We start from the raw sequence: 18,355 nt of genomic DNA, 5'->3' as shown, positions 1-18,355 counted from the left end.
CTCAGTGGTGGCGGGGGTGGGGGGGGGGGTTAAGGGTGTCTGGGGGTGGAGGCATGACCTCCAGTTCAAGTACCACAGCAGGTAAGGTCAGTGTAAGCCCCGAGGTCACCAGTGTCCAGACTTTCACAACTCAGGGTTCTCACTATCCATGGGCCAGCCAGGGTGTGTGTGTTTGTGAGTGTGTGTGTATGTGTGTGTTAGGCGGGGGGTTCTTCTCTCCCCATTTTGCAATAGGACGAGTGGGATTCGGAGTGTGCATACTTGCCCGAGTTCACACCGCTAAGCGGAGGTGGAATCTGTTAACCAAGATCTATAAATCCCAGGGTTTCTTCCCAGTGTACGTGGCCACTGGCCATCTTAAGCTCTACCTGCCCTTCCTGGGACATGGACTCCCGATCTCTATTAACGAAATCACCCCCCCCCAGCCCCCCCCCCCCCCCCCCCCCCCCCCCCCCCGTCACCAGAGCAACAAACCTGGTTGAGCCTAGGCTCCTCCCTCTTCCTCCACACCCACTCTCCATCTGCCTCCCAGGCCAGCCAGTTCTCCCCGCCCAGGTTCCTCTCCCACCCACCCCTCTCCGCATCCCACATGCCCTCGCTCCGAAGCCATCATCACTGTTAACATTTATAAATAATCCTACTGTTATTATTATGGTTCTTGTTATCACTCACCACTCCCCCCACCAGATTTTAAGGCTTCAGGAATCAGAATACCATATCTTCTTTATCCCCCATTGTATGTTGTCTGGCAATAAAAGCTCAAGACGTTTTTGCGAAGTCAAAGAATAGCCAACACGTCTCGAAAACCATACTGAGTCCTCTGCACCTATTTTCTCACTTAGTCCTCCATGGGGATGGTACAGTTCCTATTTTGCAGACAGGGAAGCTGAGGTTCAGAGAGGGCAGCTAGGCAGGTGGCCGAGCTGGGGTTCTAGCTCAAAGCCTGGGCACACAAGCACACTGCTGCCCCGTCCCCCTTGGTGCACACAGCCTCTTCCATGACCCCCTGGCCCCAGTCTTGGGTCCTCCGCCCCACGGCTCCTGTGATTCCTGTGGTGTATGTACCTTTTCTGGCATGTGAGAGAATGTTTTCTAGGCGGTGCCCAGTTAAGTATTTTTAAATAACTAGATATTTATTTAATGGGTCTCAGGGGGGGAAATGACTTAGCGTGACATACTTGTGGTTTTCCTGCGATTATGGCTTAAGATAAGTCTAAAGTGATAGAGTTAAGTTATTTAAAGTTGATTTGTGGAAAATAGTAAGCAAATAAAGTGTCCGGTGGCATAAGGATATGGTGAACATCTGGGATGTCGAATGACTGAAGCTTGGGACTTGGCTGTGGGTGTGTGAGACCTGTACCTCCAAACCCCAGCCAGTTCTCAGGGCCACCTTAAGGTGGACAAGTCTCAGAAATTCAGCCCAGAACACCCAGCATACGGTCTCATCTGCTGTTTCTTTTCTCCCCGTGCAGATAGATCATCTTGAAGGAGAGCCTCACAGACCAGACACAGGTTGAGAGGAGGGCTTGGGGGTCCACCACCCAACCCAGCCCAGGAGGACCCCACAGTTGGACCTTGCTGCAGCTCTGTAAGTTGGCTGAAGAAGAGAAAGCTGCAGAGAGCCAGAAGAGACCTCCGGAGAGGAGCAAAGACGCGTGCTCGCACAGGTGGCCGGCCTGGCCCCCACTTCTGTGCGTCTCTAAGGAGAGGCAGCACCATGCTGGGTCCCCACCTCCCACCTGCCCCCCTGGGACCCAGCGAAGACAGGCCCACTCCCTGCACCTTCCGGATCCCTGATGGGAGCTACAGGTGTCTGGCCTTGGAGGCTGAGGAGAGCAGCGGTGAGGAGGGCCTTCAGGGAGAGGCAGGGCTCACGAACTTGGATGAGGACAGGGTGGCCAGCAGGAATGGGGACAGCTCTGCCTGCAGGGCCACCCAGGGGGCAGCAGAGCTGCCCAAAGCCCTGGGCATCCAGGCACCCAGACACTCCAGAGAAGCACAAGGGGGGTCCCAGCAAGATAACAAGGCCAGCCAGGACGGGAGCACGGTGAAGGCTCAGCTGGTGATGACAACCAGCCCCGGCCCCAGCCGCAGCGTGGGGCCCAGGGTTGCCCAGAAACCAGGTAAGCTCACGTCCCTTTTCCCCTGGACTGCCAGAGCCCACTGGGGACCCCGACAGGTCTCCTGACAATATCTTCCCATGATCCATAACAGTCTGTCACAGTCCCACAGACTGTGGGGAGACAGGGGAGACTGGGATTCCATGCCACATCTATGCCCACTCTTTTCTCTGCCAAGGGGGGCACGGGAGAAGGCAGGGAGAGAAAGCCCTGATATCATGCTTGGTTACACGAAAGTCCATCCCTCACTCTGTCTGCCCTGAATCATTCGTGGCAACAAATGGCCTTGGATTCCAGGCAGTGAAGGGGCAGGACTGCCTCTCATTGAACATATTGAGTGTGCCGGCTACTTGAGGGTGCTTGGGACACAGCACCGGGCAAAGCAGACATGGTTGCTGCCCTCATGGGGTTTCTGAGGTACAGACTGAAGCCTTTGATCCAAGCTGACCTCCTAATTTTACAGATGGAAAAACTGAGGCCCGGAGTGAGGAAGAGACTGCTCCAGGTCTCTTGGCATATTGGTGACTGAGCTGGGCCCACATTCCTCACCCAGGCCCCAGTTTCCCATCTGTTAGAGATGACAAAAGCTGGACCCGTGTCACCTGGGCTGAAGTGAGGACCCAAGGACAGTGTATAGGGAAGAGCTCAGTATTCACTGGATGGAAGGAAGGAGTGAACGAACAAATGGAGAAAGAGAAGGAACAAAGGAAAAAAAGGAACAAAGGTAGAAGGAGGGAAGAAAGGAGAGGGGTAGGGAAGGAAGAGGGGAAGGGAGGGAGGAAGGAAGGAAGGAAGGAAGGAAGGACGGAAGGAAAGGAGGGAGGAAAGGAAGGAGGGAGGAAAGGAAGGAAGGAGGGAAGGAAGGAGGGAAGGGAAGGAGGGAGGGAGGGAAGGGAGGAAGGAAGGAAGGAAGGAAGAGAAGGAAGGAAAGGAAGGAGGGAAGAGGGAAGGAAGGAAGGAAGGAAGGAAGGAAGGAAGGAAGGAAGGAAAGAAGAGAAGGAAGGAAAGGAAGGAAGGAAGGGAGAGGGGGATGAAGGAAGGGAGGGAGGGAGATAATTTTCCTATAGGCTGCAGGAGTCAGGAGCCAGCAGAGCAGGGCGGGACAGGGAAACCCGCACTGAATCACCTCCATTGCCTGGGCCCATGGAAACACTGAAGTGGGTCCAGATGGAGAGGACGTGAGCCAGGCTATGCTTGCTCAGAAGGCAGCTGCTGCCAGCAGATCCTGGGGGCACAGGGCGTGTGGGGGACACAGGCCTGGGAGGGCTAATGTGTCAGGAAGCTGAAGGAACACCTCATTTCTCTGCAGGCATTGCTACCGCCCTGGCTGGCATCGCACCAGCCGTCCCGCCCACTCTCTTTTCTGAAATAATTCTCTCCAGGCTCTGATCACCCCCCATGGCCATCCCCACCCCACACCCCACCAACTCCCCCATGCTTGGGTCACACAGAAAGCTGGGCAGGATCCAGGAGATGTCTTCGATGCATCTAGGGCAAGAAGAAGGAGGACCCCAGGAGCGCCCAGCAGCCCTAAACTTGGAGGTGGGCCCTCACACCAGAGTAGCCCAAACTCAGGTCCCCTAGAGCCTGAAAGCCCCAGGACCTCCTCCTATTCCTCTTACAGACCACGGCTGAGGGTCAGGAGACATGGGTGCTGGTTCTGGACCTGATACGAACCAGCCAAACCCCAGCAAATCGCTTCCCCTTAGTGAGTTGCAATTTCTTCATTTGTGAAAATAAAACAAAAATAGGAGCCTCTCTACCTCACAGAGCCATTATGAGGTTTCAGTGATCTTAGACTGGGGTAGTGTTTTGGAAATGTTAGGTGATCCCGTGACAAATGTTAATAATAATTAAAATAATCCTCAATTCCACAGTATAACAGCTACTATTTGTTAAGCCCTTATGTGCTAAGCCCACTGGGCTAAGAGCTTTATATACATCACTTCACTCAACCTCACAGTAATCCCCATGAGGGACATGCTATGATTATCTCCATTACACAGATGAGAAGGTCGAGGTTCAAAGAACGTAGGTGCCTTGTGACTTATCTAAGACTCCTGGCTAGTAAGCCGCTATGCCATGATTCAACCACGGAGTTTTTTGAATATGGGACTTTGTTCTTAGCCATCGCTGTATTCTGGATTTACAAGGGGAGTGTGCTGTCTGCTGAGATCCTGGAGTGGAAGAGACCATGGGTGAAGGGAGGAGAGGGGCCACATTTAATGAATCCTGTTGGCCTCTCACACAGAGCTAGGTCATTTCTTAGTACCTCATTCTCGTCGATCTTACGGTATAGTCTTTCAAGGCAGGTATCACTCTGCCCGTTTTACAGGTGACACAGCTGAAGCTCAGAGACCCAAGTCCCTTGCCCAAAGTCACACAGTCAGTGTTGGAGCTGAGACTATGATCACGGTCTTCTTCCTCACAGTCCTGTTCATTTCTTTCTCTGACGTCCAGCCAGATGGTCTCCAGTTCTGTCCTGACCGTTTCTGGGGACAGAGGGCGCAGGAGTGACCTCAGGAGGATGTCTCAGGGAAGTCTCCTCACGGGTGCGAGCAGGAAGGAATCTGGGTCTCGCAGGAGAGGAGAAATCCGGGTGGTCGTGCGTCAGAGCCCACACTGGCCTTTCTGCTCCCTCGGGAAAGGGAGTGGCTAGAGTCCTTTCTCTCTGCCTGGAGATCCGGAGGGAAGAGGCCTGTGGGGCTGCCAGGTTATTAGTGGATTAGGGCTTCCTTTTAAAGCTTCCTCCCGGTACCGCCAAAGGATTATAATATAAGCATCTTCAGACAATTACACCCGTCCTTCCGCAATTATACCTGCCTCCCTTGAGTGCTCCCTGGCAGCTTTAAGTATGGGTCATGGCATCTTCGGCCTTGGGCACCCACCACTTGGGGTGGGTGGGTACGTGGTGCCATTGCTCTAAAGCCTGAGTACCAGCTGGGCAGGGCAGAACGGGGTCCTTGGCAGGCTAGGGGAGCAGGGGGTGCAGAGAGATGATGGGGGTAGCAGCCTGCGGCTCAAGTCTCCTGCCGTCAGCTGCTGCCAACGTGAGAGAATAGATATGAGAAGGCAAGTGCGTAAGGCTCACGGCTGGGCTTCCGCCGGTGGTAGTTGGTCCACGGCTCACCAAGACAGCCCTGAGCTATGGCTGCCGTCCTCACCCCAAAGTCTCAGCTGGTCAACACTAGCAGGGCTCATGGAGATGATTGTGTAGATAATCCTGAGGAGACTCCGAAGCCCAGAGATGGTAACAGACTTGCCCCAGGTCACGCAGTAAGTTGGTGAGAAGCTAGAGCTGGAACCCAGGGCTTTTGCCAACCCCCCCCCCCCCCAGTTCAGCTGCCACACGCTGTGCTAATTGCTTTGTATGGGTCACTTCATTTCACCCTCTAAACACCCCTAGGAAGTTCATGCCTTTCTTATCTCTGCCTCACAGATGAGGAAACTAAGGCACAATGACTTTAAGTGACTTGTCAGAGTCTCAGGCCTGTGGGTGGAGGAGCGGAGATTTGAACCCCAGGAGGTCTAGGCCCATGCTTTCAACCACCTTCTGTGCTGCCTTGTCTCCATGGAAACAAGGCAGCAGGCTGTGTTCTTCCACCCACCTAGGGCTGGAAAAAGGTTGTTCAGGCTCTGGAGGATGGTGGGGGATTCTGCCAAGCCACGTTCCCTCCCCCTTGGATACACTTAGGGAGACCTGGAACCCACTGTTGATCCAGCCCCTCCTTCGTCTGTGGCTTTGGGAGAGCTGCCTTCCCCCCTCTCCAGGCCATTTGTCATTGGGGGCCCAGGCCATCTAGAGGGCTTGGGGGCCTTTCCCACTCGAATGGACACTGCTCTGAGCCTCTAAGGTGGGGATGAAGGTGTGGATCTGGCTTGTCAGATGCACCTTGCCCCGACCATGTTTCTATGGTTGAGGCAGAGGAACCCCCGGTCATGGTAAGAGCTGACAGTGGTTACTGGGCCAAAGACAGGATCCCTGCTCTTTAGGCCTGTGCGAGAGAAGGTAGAAAGAGCAGGAGGCTGGGCAGGATGCCATCCACACCCCCTCTCAATCCCACACTCCATAGTGACCATAATAGGAGGGCAATGGTGCAGAAGCAAGGCTCACAGGGTCACATATACCTCACCCGTGCACCCACACACATGTTCACACCCCCATGGGTGCATACACAGACATATGCATACCATGTTCTTATGCAGATACGCATGTGTATATAATCACATATCTGCACACACATGCATGCATGTACATGCCCTCAGACACCTACCTATCCACACGTGGGGCACACACGAGTACACACACGCACACCCCTCACTCAGGCATGCCTACCTTTCACCTGTGACACATGACATGTATCAGATTTGCATACACAGCTACAGTCCCGCCTGAAAACATACCAGTACACATATTCCTTTCCTCAGATACAGGTCAAAAGCATGCTCTTCTCTCCATTTTCTTTTGCCCACATACCCACACTTTAAAATCTCTCCTGCATGCACACATTCTCTCCTGTAGGCATATCCACTCTTGCACACCCACCGTCAAACACCTACGTACAGACTGAACCACTTTCTGTCCTCCTTCCTCTTTCCTCTTCCCCATCTCTTTCTCTTTCATACCCACCCACACAGTAATTCTAGCTTCTCTCCTCCCTCCCTCGCTCCCTTTCTCTCTCTCTCTCTCTCTCTCTCTCTCTCTCTCTCTCTCTCTCTCCCACACAGTTTGTTTCCTGGTTTTCCACAGGCTGGACTATAGCCACTTTTCTAGCACATGGGCTTACAAGGCAGGCAATACCTTGCCTGGTGCCAGTCCCCAGGACCCTCTCTCTCCATGTTTCCCACCTCCACTTGTGGTGGCCCCAGCACAAGAGCAGCCGTGGGGGCAGAGGAATTCTCTGCAGACCATGAGGCCAACCAGTGAAGAGAGATGGGAGCAGCCAGATAGGGTTTGCCTCTCTGTCACCTGACCTCCCACACTCTGAGCCCGCCCACTGGGGACAGGGGATGTCCCAAACCCAGGCCACCTGCAGCTTAGTGTTTCACAGAACCTCTGGTGGGGTGGGGTGGGGTGGGGTGGGGTGGGCTTACATGAGCCCATGGCTAACTTCCTCTAGCAGGAGTCTAAACACAGAACCTTGATATGAAAGACAAATGAAAGTGGAACCACCCTGGTTGAAGGGGTGGGGTACTTGGAACCCCAGGAAACTTCGGTGAAAACCCAGGCCAACATTTTTCCAAGTGCAGTTACTTTTGTTTCAAAATTGGTGGGAGTGTGAAGGGTGCTTGTTACCAGTACTGTTTCCAAGCCCACTGCCTCTTCACCACTGGGAGGATGTGCTAGAATGTGGGAATCTCCGCTTTTAACAGCATCTCCCCCTCCTCCCCCCCCCCCCCCCATTCTGATGCACACCGACCACTGTCATGGGGCTCTGCTGAGCTCAGTCTAAATGGCATTTAGTTCAATAAAAAGATGGGGAACCGAAGTTCAGGAGCCACACAGCATCCCTATTGCTGACCTACCAGTGAAGTCAGGGGATGGCCCCAGGCCAGCGGGGAGGTGACGACCTTCCTCAGTCCCCGTTTGCCTAAGTCCTACTAAGGTAGACAGTTATTCTAATCACCAGAGCTAAGAAGGGGGAGCGAAGATGGGCCTGAGGGGCACCGCATCTGGATCTGAAAGGAAAGGGGCTGGAGAGGTGGGAGTGGTGTCAATTATGGGGCCGGAATCACCAAGATTTAAAAGAGGGGTGGTTGGAGGGATGCGGTGGGGGGAGAAGAGGGGCAGCTGAAATGGATGGAGAGACAGAACTGGGTGAAATGAAAGCAGAGGGATTTAGGGACCGACCTGGAGATACAAAAAAAGGAGGAGGAAACAGAGACACAGCAAGGCAGCAGAGTGTAGCACAGGGAAGGAAAGCGGGCGAAAAAGGAGACCGCCAGGATCCCGGGGCCGAGCCCGCGGGGGAGGGAGTCGCACCTCCGGGGGCGGGGCGGGGCGGGGCGGCGGGCGGGGCGGCGCTAGGGCCCCGGGGAGCGGGCGGCAGGAGCGCGGCTCGCCCGCCCAGCCCTCCCGGCTCCGGGCTCCCAGCTCTGGGTCCCCGAGAAGCCCGCTGGGAGGTGGCGGTGGCGGTGGCGGCGGCGGCGGCGGCGGCGGCGACGCGGAAGGGGCGCCCGGCGCGGGGCGGGGGCGGGGGCGGCGGGGGGCTCGGGGCGGGGCGCACTGACGGACGCAGCCAGGTGCGCGGAGGCGACGGCGCCGGTGAGCTCGGGGACCGCGCGCGGCGGCTGGAGGTGAGTGAGGGGCGCTGGCGGGGCGGGGGTGCAGGTGCCGAGCGGGCCTCGCCCCTTCCCACCTGTGCTGTTCCCTGTGCCGCCCAGGTGGAGGTGGCACATTTGGGCTCCGGTCCCCCGCGCACAGGGTGACCTTGGCTGAGTCGCTGCTACACTCCGGACCTCAGTTTCCCCATCTGTACCGTGGGGCGGGGTGGGAGGGGGCGCTGGAGAAATCCCGAAGCTCTCGAGCAGCCCCGGAGCGGGAGGACGCCCCGACGCGGTGAAGCTACTTACCGGGGCTGCGCTGGGGCTCCGGCCCTCGAGCCCCAACCCGCAAGCACATCGGGGGCCGGGGCAGCGCGGGCCGACGGGTGGGCACCAGACCGAGCGGTCTGCGCCCCCTAGCCGGCTCTGGGAAAAGCGGGCTGGGCTCGGGCCGGGTTGACCAACATGGGCGCCCGTGGGGTAGCAGAACGGCGTGTGCTGGCTTCGCGTCCCACTTCCCGCGGGCGGGGCAGCGGCGCAGTGCTCTGGCCGAGAGGGCGAGGCTTGCGGGGACGCGGGACCTTCCCGCCGCGGGGACCACCGGCAGGACCCTCTGGGGAAATCGAGGCCCTTCCTGAGCGCCTGGGGGCAGAGGAGGAACTGTCCTAAGGGTTCTACAGCAGATTCTCACAACACCCCGACCATTCCCCAGTTTGCCAAGGTGAGAGACCATGGAGGTGAAGTGAGTGGAGGGCGGGGTTCCTTCCTAACCACTGCACTGTGGATCAGGGGCTCCAACCGGGCCCTGACAAGACCTCTTTGAGGACTCTGGGGGGGGGAGGGAAGGGTCTCCCTTGCTCCCTACCCCCACCCCAGTTTATGGGCTTACCCTAGATTGGGACAAGGGCCCCCTGTGTTCCATGTCTGGGTTGTCTACAAGGGACAAGAGTGAGCAGGAGAGCACCAGACCACCCCACCTCCCACCCTATTCTGACTGACAAGTGGCACTGGAATAAACCAATTTGCTGTGTGATCTGGAGGCGAGTCCCTGTCCTCTCTGCGGTGAGAGGGTGGGCAGAGTGACCCCTGAGGGGACAGCTGCATTAGAGACAGCGGTGACCCTGCTGGGTGGAGGGGCGGTCAGAGGGTGCCTCACCCCTGTCATGCTGCAGGGTGTAGGGTGAGGCTAGACACTGATCAGAGGAACTAGGGTATGCTGGGGTCAGGGACTGGAAGTCGTGCTGGTGCCCACCAGCCTGTCACCAACCCATGGTCTGCCCCCATCCTGTGCTGGGGGACGGAGCCACAAACCAACCACCATATTACCTCAAGCAGTGGGATGGAACTTCTCAAGGGAGTTCGAAAATGCCTTTTGGAGTGGGGTCCCCTGCCTCTGTCTCTATATGAGATCTTGGTTTGGTTCTTCCTCCTCTCTGGTCCTCAGTTTCCCCATCTGTACAAGGGGAACGGACTAGAATCACTCTATTTTGATATTCAGAGAACTTCCAAAAGGCAAGTGTTTTGCTGCTGTGCTAACCTGGCTCCCACTGTTTTCAGGGTGGCCTGCAGGGTGGCTAGACCCCCCCCCCCACCCCGCCTCCCCAAATTAAGCTGGCACCTAAATTAAGCTGTGATTGGAATCAGCTTTAATGGTTAAAATAAGGCCTTTAGCCCTTTCACTCTCTTGTTAGCTATTGCCCTTCCCCTAAGGTGAAAAAAAGAAAAAAATACTGTGGTATTCAGGTGCCTGCGGCTCAACTGAGCCCTAGCGTCTTGGGTCAGCACTTGATCTAATCTCCCCATTCTAGAGTTGGAGGGACTGAGGCTGCGGAGGGGACGAGATCTGCCCAGGGTAGTTCTGTGAGTAGAAGGCAGCAGAGCCCCCTTTTCTTGGGACAGAGCAGCTCCTTGATAGGGGAGGGGCGAGGGGCAGAGGAGCATCTGGAAAAATGGGAGGAGTGCAGGAGGAAACTTTTCTATATGTCCTTGTCACCCCGTGCCTTGTGTCCGTGGTTGACACTTGTCACCCTGAGCCTACTTTCAGCTCTGGGAGGTGGACTGGGCCTGGGTCAGCACACTCCCTCCACCTGCCAGCGCTGCCATCCCAGGGAGCTGTATACACCTGCAGGCCCAGGGGCCTGGCCTGGGAGGCACCTTTTCCTTCAGGGCAGCTCCCAGGCTTCCAGACATGAGCTCATCAGAGCTGTTGATGCCAGGAAGGGAGGGACCAAGGGGGGAAGCAGGCAGGGCTGCCTAGCTGGGGGAACTGCAGGCCCCCAGGGAAGTGGACGGGTGGAGGATTTGCAGGCTCTGGCCCCCATTGTCATGTGGAGGCAGTGACAAGATAGGCCAGCAGAGGGTCAACTGGGGTGGGGGTGGGGATGGCCAAGTGCCCTGGGCTGCAGTGCAGGGACCTGGGTGTTAAGCTGATCTCTGCTGCTCGCTTGCTGGCTGTGTGACCTTGCGTGAATCCCTCGCTCTTTATGGAGACCTCAGTGTCCCTGGATAGCAACGAGATGGGGTGGGTTCTTAGGCACCAGGGTTACAATAGTGAACAAGGCAGGTCCCTGCCCTCAAGGAGCTTGCATTTTAACTGGGGAGATAGATAAGAAAAAGAACAGCAAAGAAATAAATAAGGTATTTTCAGGTAGATAAAAGTGGTGTGTGTATATATATATATATATATATATATATATATATATATATATAATTTTTATTTATTTATTTTAACCCATCCTGCTAAGATAGAGAACAGTTGGAGGGGCTACTTTGTGTTGGTGGCTAGGGAAGACCTCCCTCACTCCATTGGAGTAGAGACCTGAGTATTATTTGAGGGAGTGGTCATGGCTGGCTTCATGGAGGAGGTACCTCCAAAACTTGGATCTAGAGATATGGGAGGGATTTGGTTGGAAGGAAGGGTATTTCAAAGGACAGTAAATGGTTTACACGAGGAGCTGAGGTGGAGGTGGGGTGGCCATTGGCTCTAGGTTTTATGAAAATGCCTTCATCCCTCACAGCTTCAGGCTGCAGACCCAAAGGAGCCACAGGCCTGTGCTCTGGTCAGAGGAGTGGCTGGGCTCTGCTGAGTTAGGCCTGTGTATGTGTGAGCTCATAGTCCTTTGTGAACTGTCCCTAGATACTGGGGCTCAATCGCTACCCAGTGTGGCCAGAGGGGGGAATCAATGTGGGGACGGCCTCCAGGCCCTGTAATTCCAGAGGCTTACAAAAGCCCTCTCTCTCCAGAATGAAATCTTTACCAACTGGCCACTGCCTGAAATTCCTGCCTCCTAGCTTCATCTTTTCCACTTGGTGAGGCAGTGTCTTATAGGACTGTGACTCCCCTCCCCTCCCCTGTCCAGCTTCCCAGGGCTGCAGCAGGTGAAACAAAGTTCAGTCTACTCCTATGTGACCTGCTTCCTGCATGGCTGATACACGGATATGGTGGCTAGACCCCTGGGTTCCACTCCCGACTGGCTGGGAGGTCTTAACCCTATTATATAACCTCTCTGGCTTTTGTTTCCACATCGGTAAATAGAAAAAATAATAAGCCCTGTCTTTACTGTTTTGAAATTAAATGATGGTAAATGCTTTAAAAAAAAAAAAAGGTAAGTATTACTTATTAAATAGTATGGTCATGTTTTGATCTCTGTTAAACTAGCAAGCCTTTGAGGAGACAGACTCTAGCTCAAGACTCACATCTCAGTATAAATTTTTGATGTTTGGCCAGGAACAGGTTTTGATGGCGGGAGGACGGGCACAGCACAGTGGAAAAGGGCCTGGACCGCACTTCAGGAACAAATACTTGAACCTCCAGTCTTAGCTGACTGGCTGGTGGTCTTGGACAAATCACTTATTTCCTCTGGGGCTCAGGCTTGGGTTCTGAACTGCTATGAAATGGGGTAGGAAGGATGCGAGGGGATCATGGGGGTGAAAGAGCTCAGCAGACACCGAAAACATGGGGCCAACAGGAGGGACTAGGAAGGGGCAGGCTGGAGGAGCCTCACAGACAGGAGAGTAAGCTGACTTGAGACTCTTATGCTTAATCTTCTGGAATAAAATCTCTTGGAGACTAAGAATGTTCGACAGATAAAAACCAAAGTTCTTGAAAACTGGTTACTATTTATGGTTACTTACTATGTGCCAAGGACATTCTAAGTTCCTTACATGTCAACAACTCCATGAAGTAAATACTATTATTATCAACATTTTACAGATGGGAAACTAAGGCACAGAGAGGTTAAGTGGGCTTCCCAAGGTCACACAGCTGGTGAGTGGCCAGATTCAAACCCAGGCAGTGTGGCTCCAAATCCTGGGAACTTAACTTCTGCACAACACAATCTTTCCTGTTTTAGATGGAGTGCCAGAGGCTCAGAGAGGCCAGGCCACCTGCTTAAGAACACACAGCATTCCTCTTTGATCTTCCTCATCTCTGTCCCTCAGGTTCTGGAAGGAGGAACCTGAGGTCTAGGGTCTGGGGTTCTGAGGTTGGCCCTTGAGCCAGCTGAGCCTCTGTTCTCCCCACCTGCCCTCCTCCCCTGTGAGTAGGTCAGGGAGGATCAAGTGTACCCTGGGAGGGCTGTGGGCACGGAGGCTCTGCCAGAACCTGACGAATGGGCATCATCAGTGTCATGGAGCTCGAGTGAATCCCAAGAGCTTGCGTTGTAGTGAACTCCTGCAGAGTCTGGCATGCCTCCCATCACTATACAGATGGGGGAAACTGAGGTCAGACAATCCAGGGACCAGCCAGAGGTCACACGAGTAGGAGGTACTCTTCCTCCCGAGCCCTGCTGTCCTGCCTTCTGGGATGCTTAGTACTTGTGGGCTCCAAGAGGAGATGGGACTTGGGGACCTTCCCACTGATCCCCAAGGTGGCTTAGCCAGGACACAATTCCTGATATGGGGCCCTTTGGGAGGGCACATGGAGTTGGGGGGTGGGGAGGGTGCCGATTAAAAAATAGACTGTCACGCGCATGGGGAACAAGCATGCCACCACCCAGCCTGTGCCAGTTGGCTCCCCCATGCCCAGCTGCCAGGCCCCACTCAGGGCTCCCGCTGGGGGCTCCGCCCACCCCACCCTGGCTCTGGGCCTGAGGCTGAATGCTCTCCCTCCTCCACCCCTGCCCAGCCTCCAGGCAGATGGTGCTCTCACTGAGCCTGGGTGGGCTTGAAGCTTAGCTGTTGGCTTTAAGCTGTGCCTGTGGGGTCTGGTGTCACCACACACTGGCTGTGTGGCCTTGAGTGGGGCTCTTTCCCTCTCTGGGCCTCAAACACAGACAGAGTAATGCTACCAGTTAAAGCTCTTTATAGCTTCCAAAGCCTTTGCCAGATGCCATCGCCCATTTAGACCCAAAAAGAGCGCTAGAGAGAGACCCACCGGCCTCGGAGAGTGATATGACCTGTGAGGCCCCCTCAGCTGGAGAGTGGCAGAGCACAGGACTAGAGGCAGATGATCTTGCCAACCCCAGTCCTGTACAATTTCTTCAGGGTAAGCAGGGCCAGAAACCACGGAGGTGGGAGGCTTTGCAGTAGTGACGTGAGCAGTGTTTTCATCCATTTATTCCCTCATCCCGTCAACAAATGTTTATTGAGCCCCAGCCGTGGCCTACACACAGAGGCAGGGACTGCGCGGAGCAATGACAGCCAAGGTCCCTGCCCTCAGGGCTGCTAACCACCATCAGTCAGGGCAGACTGACGCTTCAAAGATACAATGGAATTACAGATGTAATGAGAGTTTGGAGGACAGGCAGAGGAATGCAGTCTCCCAGGGCGGGCAGCCCTCCCTGAGACCCGTAAACAGACCTGAAGGATAAGTGTGGCCAGAAAGGGACAACAGAGAGGGTAAGGACGAAAGGGCTCTAGGCAGAAGCAGCAGCCACTGCCAAAGGCCTGGGGTGAGGAAGTGCTTGGGCCCTGTCTGAGCACTTGAAGGAGGGCCAGCACGCCGCCCTGAGTGTATGGCGGGGAGGCAATGGGGGGAAGAGGAGGAGCGCTGCTGAGGCATGTGGGTGCAGGGGCAGCAGGGCTGGTCATGTAGGGCCTGGAGCCTGCCAAGGGGTCCGAGGCCCATCCTGGGAAGGAGGAGCGGTTCCCAGTGCTGGTCTGGGAGGCTGGTCGTGCCTTCTGTCTTCTTTCCCGTGGGTCTGCACCCTGGCAGAGCCGCCCTGGGGGCCTTCAGCACTCCGCCAGCTGCTTTACCCAACACCTGAACGCACAGTGCTCATCAGGCCAGCTCATCCTCTCAGTTTAATGGCTGCCTGATGCATCGTGCCTTCCACGAGGTTCTGGTGGCCCATCAGGGCCCAGATGCAGGTTGCTGAGAGCAGGGTCTTAGCTACTCACTCCAGCTGAGTGCCTCTGTTCAGGATAATTCTTGTTTCCTTTTACTCCTGTGGGAGCCCGTGGACCCAAGGAGGTCTGGCTCGTGGCTGAATGGAGGCCTGCCCCTGGACTGCCTGTCACTGCTGTCTGTCCCCTGCCCCACACCAAGCATCACCTTCCAACCCCAAAGCCCCTCAGGGCCAAACCCTAGGAGTCAGGTGGCCTGTGTTCTGAGCCCAGCTCTGCTGTATGCTCTCGGGCACATCCCTGCTGCTCTCTGGGCCTCAGCTTCTCCATCTGCATCATAGGGAAATACTCTAGTTTTCTGTGCTCGAGGTACAGCCCATGGATGCAATATCAGCACCACTCGGAAGCTTCTTAGAAATGCAGACTCTCAGGCCTCACTCTAGACCTCCTGAATCTGAATCTGCATTTGAACCACATCCCTGAGCAATTATATTAAATGTATATTAAAGTTTGAGAGGCACTGTTCTAGGTCAGTCACTTTTAAACTTAAAAAAATTTTTTTAATTAGGGGCGCTCGGGTGGCTCAGTCAGTTAAGTGTCCGACTTTGGCTCAGGTCGTGATCTCATGCATGGTCCGTGATTTCAAGCCCCGTGTTGGGCTCGGTGCTGACAGCTCAGGGCCTGGAGCCTGCTTCAGATTCTGTGTCTCCCTCTCTTTCTGACCCTCCACTGCTCGTGCTCTGTCTCTCTCTCTCTCTCAAAAATAGATAAAAGTTAAAAATTTTTTTAAAATTTTTTTAAATTAAAAGTTATAGAATCTTCTTTTCTCTCTGAAGTTTTACATAGGAAACCACCCATAAGAGAGGAACCACCCACTCTATATTTATTCACATGAATAGGGAGGGGAGGAGTGTGGAGGGGTGGTTGAGGCCTGGGCGTATTAGGATGGGCATCAGAAGGGAGGAGGAAAAGAGACCAGGAAGAGGGTGGGGGTGGTGCTTGTTGCTTGTCCCTGGAGAGCCCCTGACCAGGTGCCTCTAAGAGCCTTTTCCACTCTTACCTCCAGGGTCCTTTGTCTTATGAATTTGGGAAGGTGGGCTTGGAAGGAGGGCACTTGACCATCCACAGCCTAGTGACGTCTTTCCCTGCTCGTCCCCATCTTGGTGTCCTGTTCTCTTCCCTGTGGAATTCCTGAAAGGGTAGCTGCTGCTATTCTTAGCATGACAGGGTAGTGAGGAGAGAACATGCTAGTGCATTATTTATGCCTCTGAGTCAACAGGATTACATTCAGGGCTCCAAGAACACCGCCCTCCCCGGATGCCGCTTGTTGTCACTGCCTTGGCAGAAGGGGGGGCACTTCCCATGACCCATAACCCATCCCTTCTGTCCCTGACCATTCCTGCTCAGTGCCTTCAGCCTCCAGGCTGGGAGATGGGTCAGGAAATAGAATGGTAAGCTGGGACGAGGACTGAGTTGCTTTGGAGATATCATCTCTACATTCATTCAGCACGTATTTACTGAGCACGTATTACACGCAGTAGCTGCGGGCACCCTGGCGAATGAGGCAGAGTCTCTGCCTCCGGCAACTCACACTTTAGCCTACGAGTTAATGGTGCTGTGTCATCACAGGAGCCTCTGTGCCAGGCCTGAAACCGGGTGCTTAGCACATAGGAGACCTAGCCCTCACACTCACCCTGCAGGGTAGGAATTAGGAGACCCCTTTACAAAGGAGGAGACTGGGCACAGCATTTATAAGACTTGCTCAAAGTAGTGATCTGCTCAACTGGGGTTTGAACTCAGGCTGACGGGAAGAGAAGGACCACACCAGGTCAAATGGTAGCATGTAACGTTACGGCTTTGGAAAGCCACTGCCCTGCCCAGTGAGAGCAACACTATGGCTAGTTAAGGAACTCAACTATCTGAGGCTGTCCTGTTCTCAGTGAACCGTGAGAAGTCATGTGTGTCCAGAGTTTTCATAAACCTGCAGCGGAAGGACAGGTGCATTGTGGGCCGGACATCAGAACCATCGGGGATGAGGGATAAGGCCCCAGGGTGGCACATCTCATGAGACTGAGCCAAGGTCTGTGTCTGGGAGCTGAAGACCTGGATTCTGGGAGATCCTGGCCAGGCCCCTTGGTCTCTCTCTGCCTCAGGTGCCTAATCTATAAAATAGTGTAACAATTCCTGCTCTGCCTCTGTCTCTGATGGATGCGAAGGTGCTGGTAGAACTTTAAAAGGGTGCGTGTTCAAGGGTTGGCGTATGATTCCGTAAATGAATATATTTTCTTAAGTGCATTTTTTGTTGACATTATGGGGTCTTGCTAGGTACCCAACTGTGTTCCAAGCATTTCCCCATATGTCAATTCACTTCCACAAACATGTTTATAAAATCACAGGCCCAGTGGGTCCCCAACATGTCTTGCTTCAGAACCCCTCAGGGGGACTGTTAATGTGGATAATCTGTGGTCTGGGTCTGGGGTGGAGCCCAGGAATGTGCATTTGGGATACACCTCCCGAGGGATCCTATACCACCTACAGGTTTCTGATCTGGGCCAGAGAGGAGATGTGCTCGAGGCCTCATGATGGGTTGGAGACCAGACTGAAACTGAAAGCCAGACCTCCGGCTCCCAGTCTGGCCCTTTCTTCCTACTCTTCAGCTGCCCCTCCCCGCCGCCCCAAGCAACCTCAAAGGATGAAGCCAGGGACCAGGATTGTGACAGGCAATGGTGCTGGAAGCAGCTGGTGGCATTTACAGTGCTCCCTGAGGCATTTTACATGGCTTGTCCATTTAATTGCAGTATGGGGAGAAAGGGCGACATTCTTCGGAGTGACAAAATCCACTGGCACATTTGAGTATCAGGTGGTAGATTTTAATGTACCCCTAGAAAGAGGAAACCATGGCCGAGTTGCAGAGAGCCTGGAGAAGAGAATGTGACCCACCAGCAGTGCACTTCACATTCTACAGCAGCACGTGCCCTCTGGGCAGGGGTTGTCTGAGAGCTCAGTCACCTGGAGACCGGGCGGGCTGGTGGGAGAGAAACGCATGGGCCCTGCCACGAGGCGTATGCCTGCTGCGTGTGGATCCGTGCCAGCCTGCCACCTGAGGACCTGTGCCTCTCACCCGCATGACTGCAAGTGCTTGCAGGTCATGGGCAGGGTCTGCCCGCCCTGTGTGTGGGTGTGCAGGCGAGCCTGCGCACACTTTCCCCCCTGTAGTGCAGGTGTGAAGCAAGCAGGAGGAGGTACGGCTGCAGTCTAGGCTCTGGCCAGCATGAAGAAGCTATTGAGAATGCGTGTGTTGCAGGGTGTGCGTGCACGTGTGTGCACAAATGGCTGCAATGCAGGGGCATCCCTAAGACCCTGAAGGGCGGCGGTAGAAGGGCCATTAGAGAGCTTGGTTTCTCCATCCGTGCCCCACCTCCCCATTAGGTGCACCATCCTCAAGCCTGCCAGGTGCGAGCCTGCCTCGGGACCTTAACACCAGCTGTTGCCTCTGCCTGCTCTCTCTTCCTAGACAGGCACGTGCCTCACTCCCTCACCTTCTTCTCTTCTTTACTCAGGCGTGACTTCTCAGTGACTTCCGTCACTCTATTTACCTTTGCAGACCACTCCCCACCCCATGCTGTCGCCTGATGTCTTATCCCTGCTTTATTTCTTTCCATAACATTTACCTTCTGACTTACTTG

General features: G+C 54.8%; 1 protein-coding gene across 2 annotated transcripts in view; it reads left to right on the top strand.

Moving 5' to 3' along the window:
- SYNPO (synaptopodin) overlaps positions 1-18,355 on the top strand; it is a 55,049-nt gene that overhangs the window by 16,125 nt on the left and 20,569 nt on the right. Inside the window, exon 2 of one of the 2 annotated variants that reach the window (XM_042949121.1) lies at positions 1,473-2,123. In XM_042949121.1, coding sequence (XP_042805055.1) covers positions 1,718-2,123 — 406 coding nt within the window. In that variant the 5' untranslated portion in view covers positions 1,473-1,717. Of the gene's footprint in view, positions 1-1,472; positions 2,124-9,086; positions 9,106-18,355 lie in introns of those variants that run through there. The other variant, XM_042949158.1, reaches the window with a different exon arrangement.

This window comes from Panthera leo, chromosome A1 (genome assembly GCF_018350215.1).
Source record: "Panthera leo isolate Ple1 chromosome A1, P.leo_Ple1_pat1.1, whole genome shotgun sequence".
Lineage (NCBI taxonomy): Eukaryota > Metazoa > Chordata > Mammalia > Carnivora > Felidae > Panthera > Panthera leo.
Note: the sequence above shows the minus strand (reverse complement) of the source record. Positions and strands in the feature narration are given on the sequence as shown.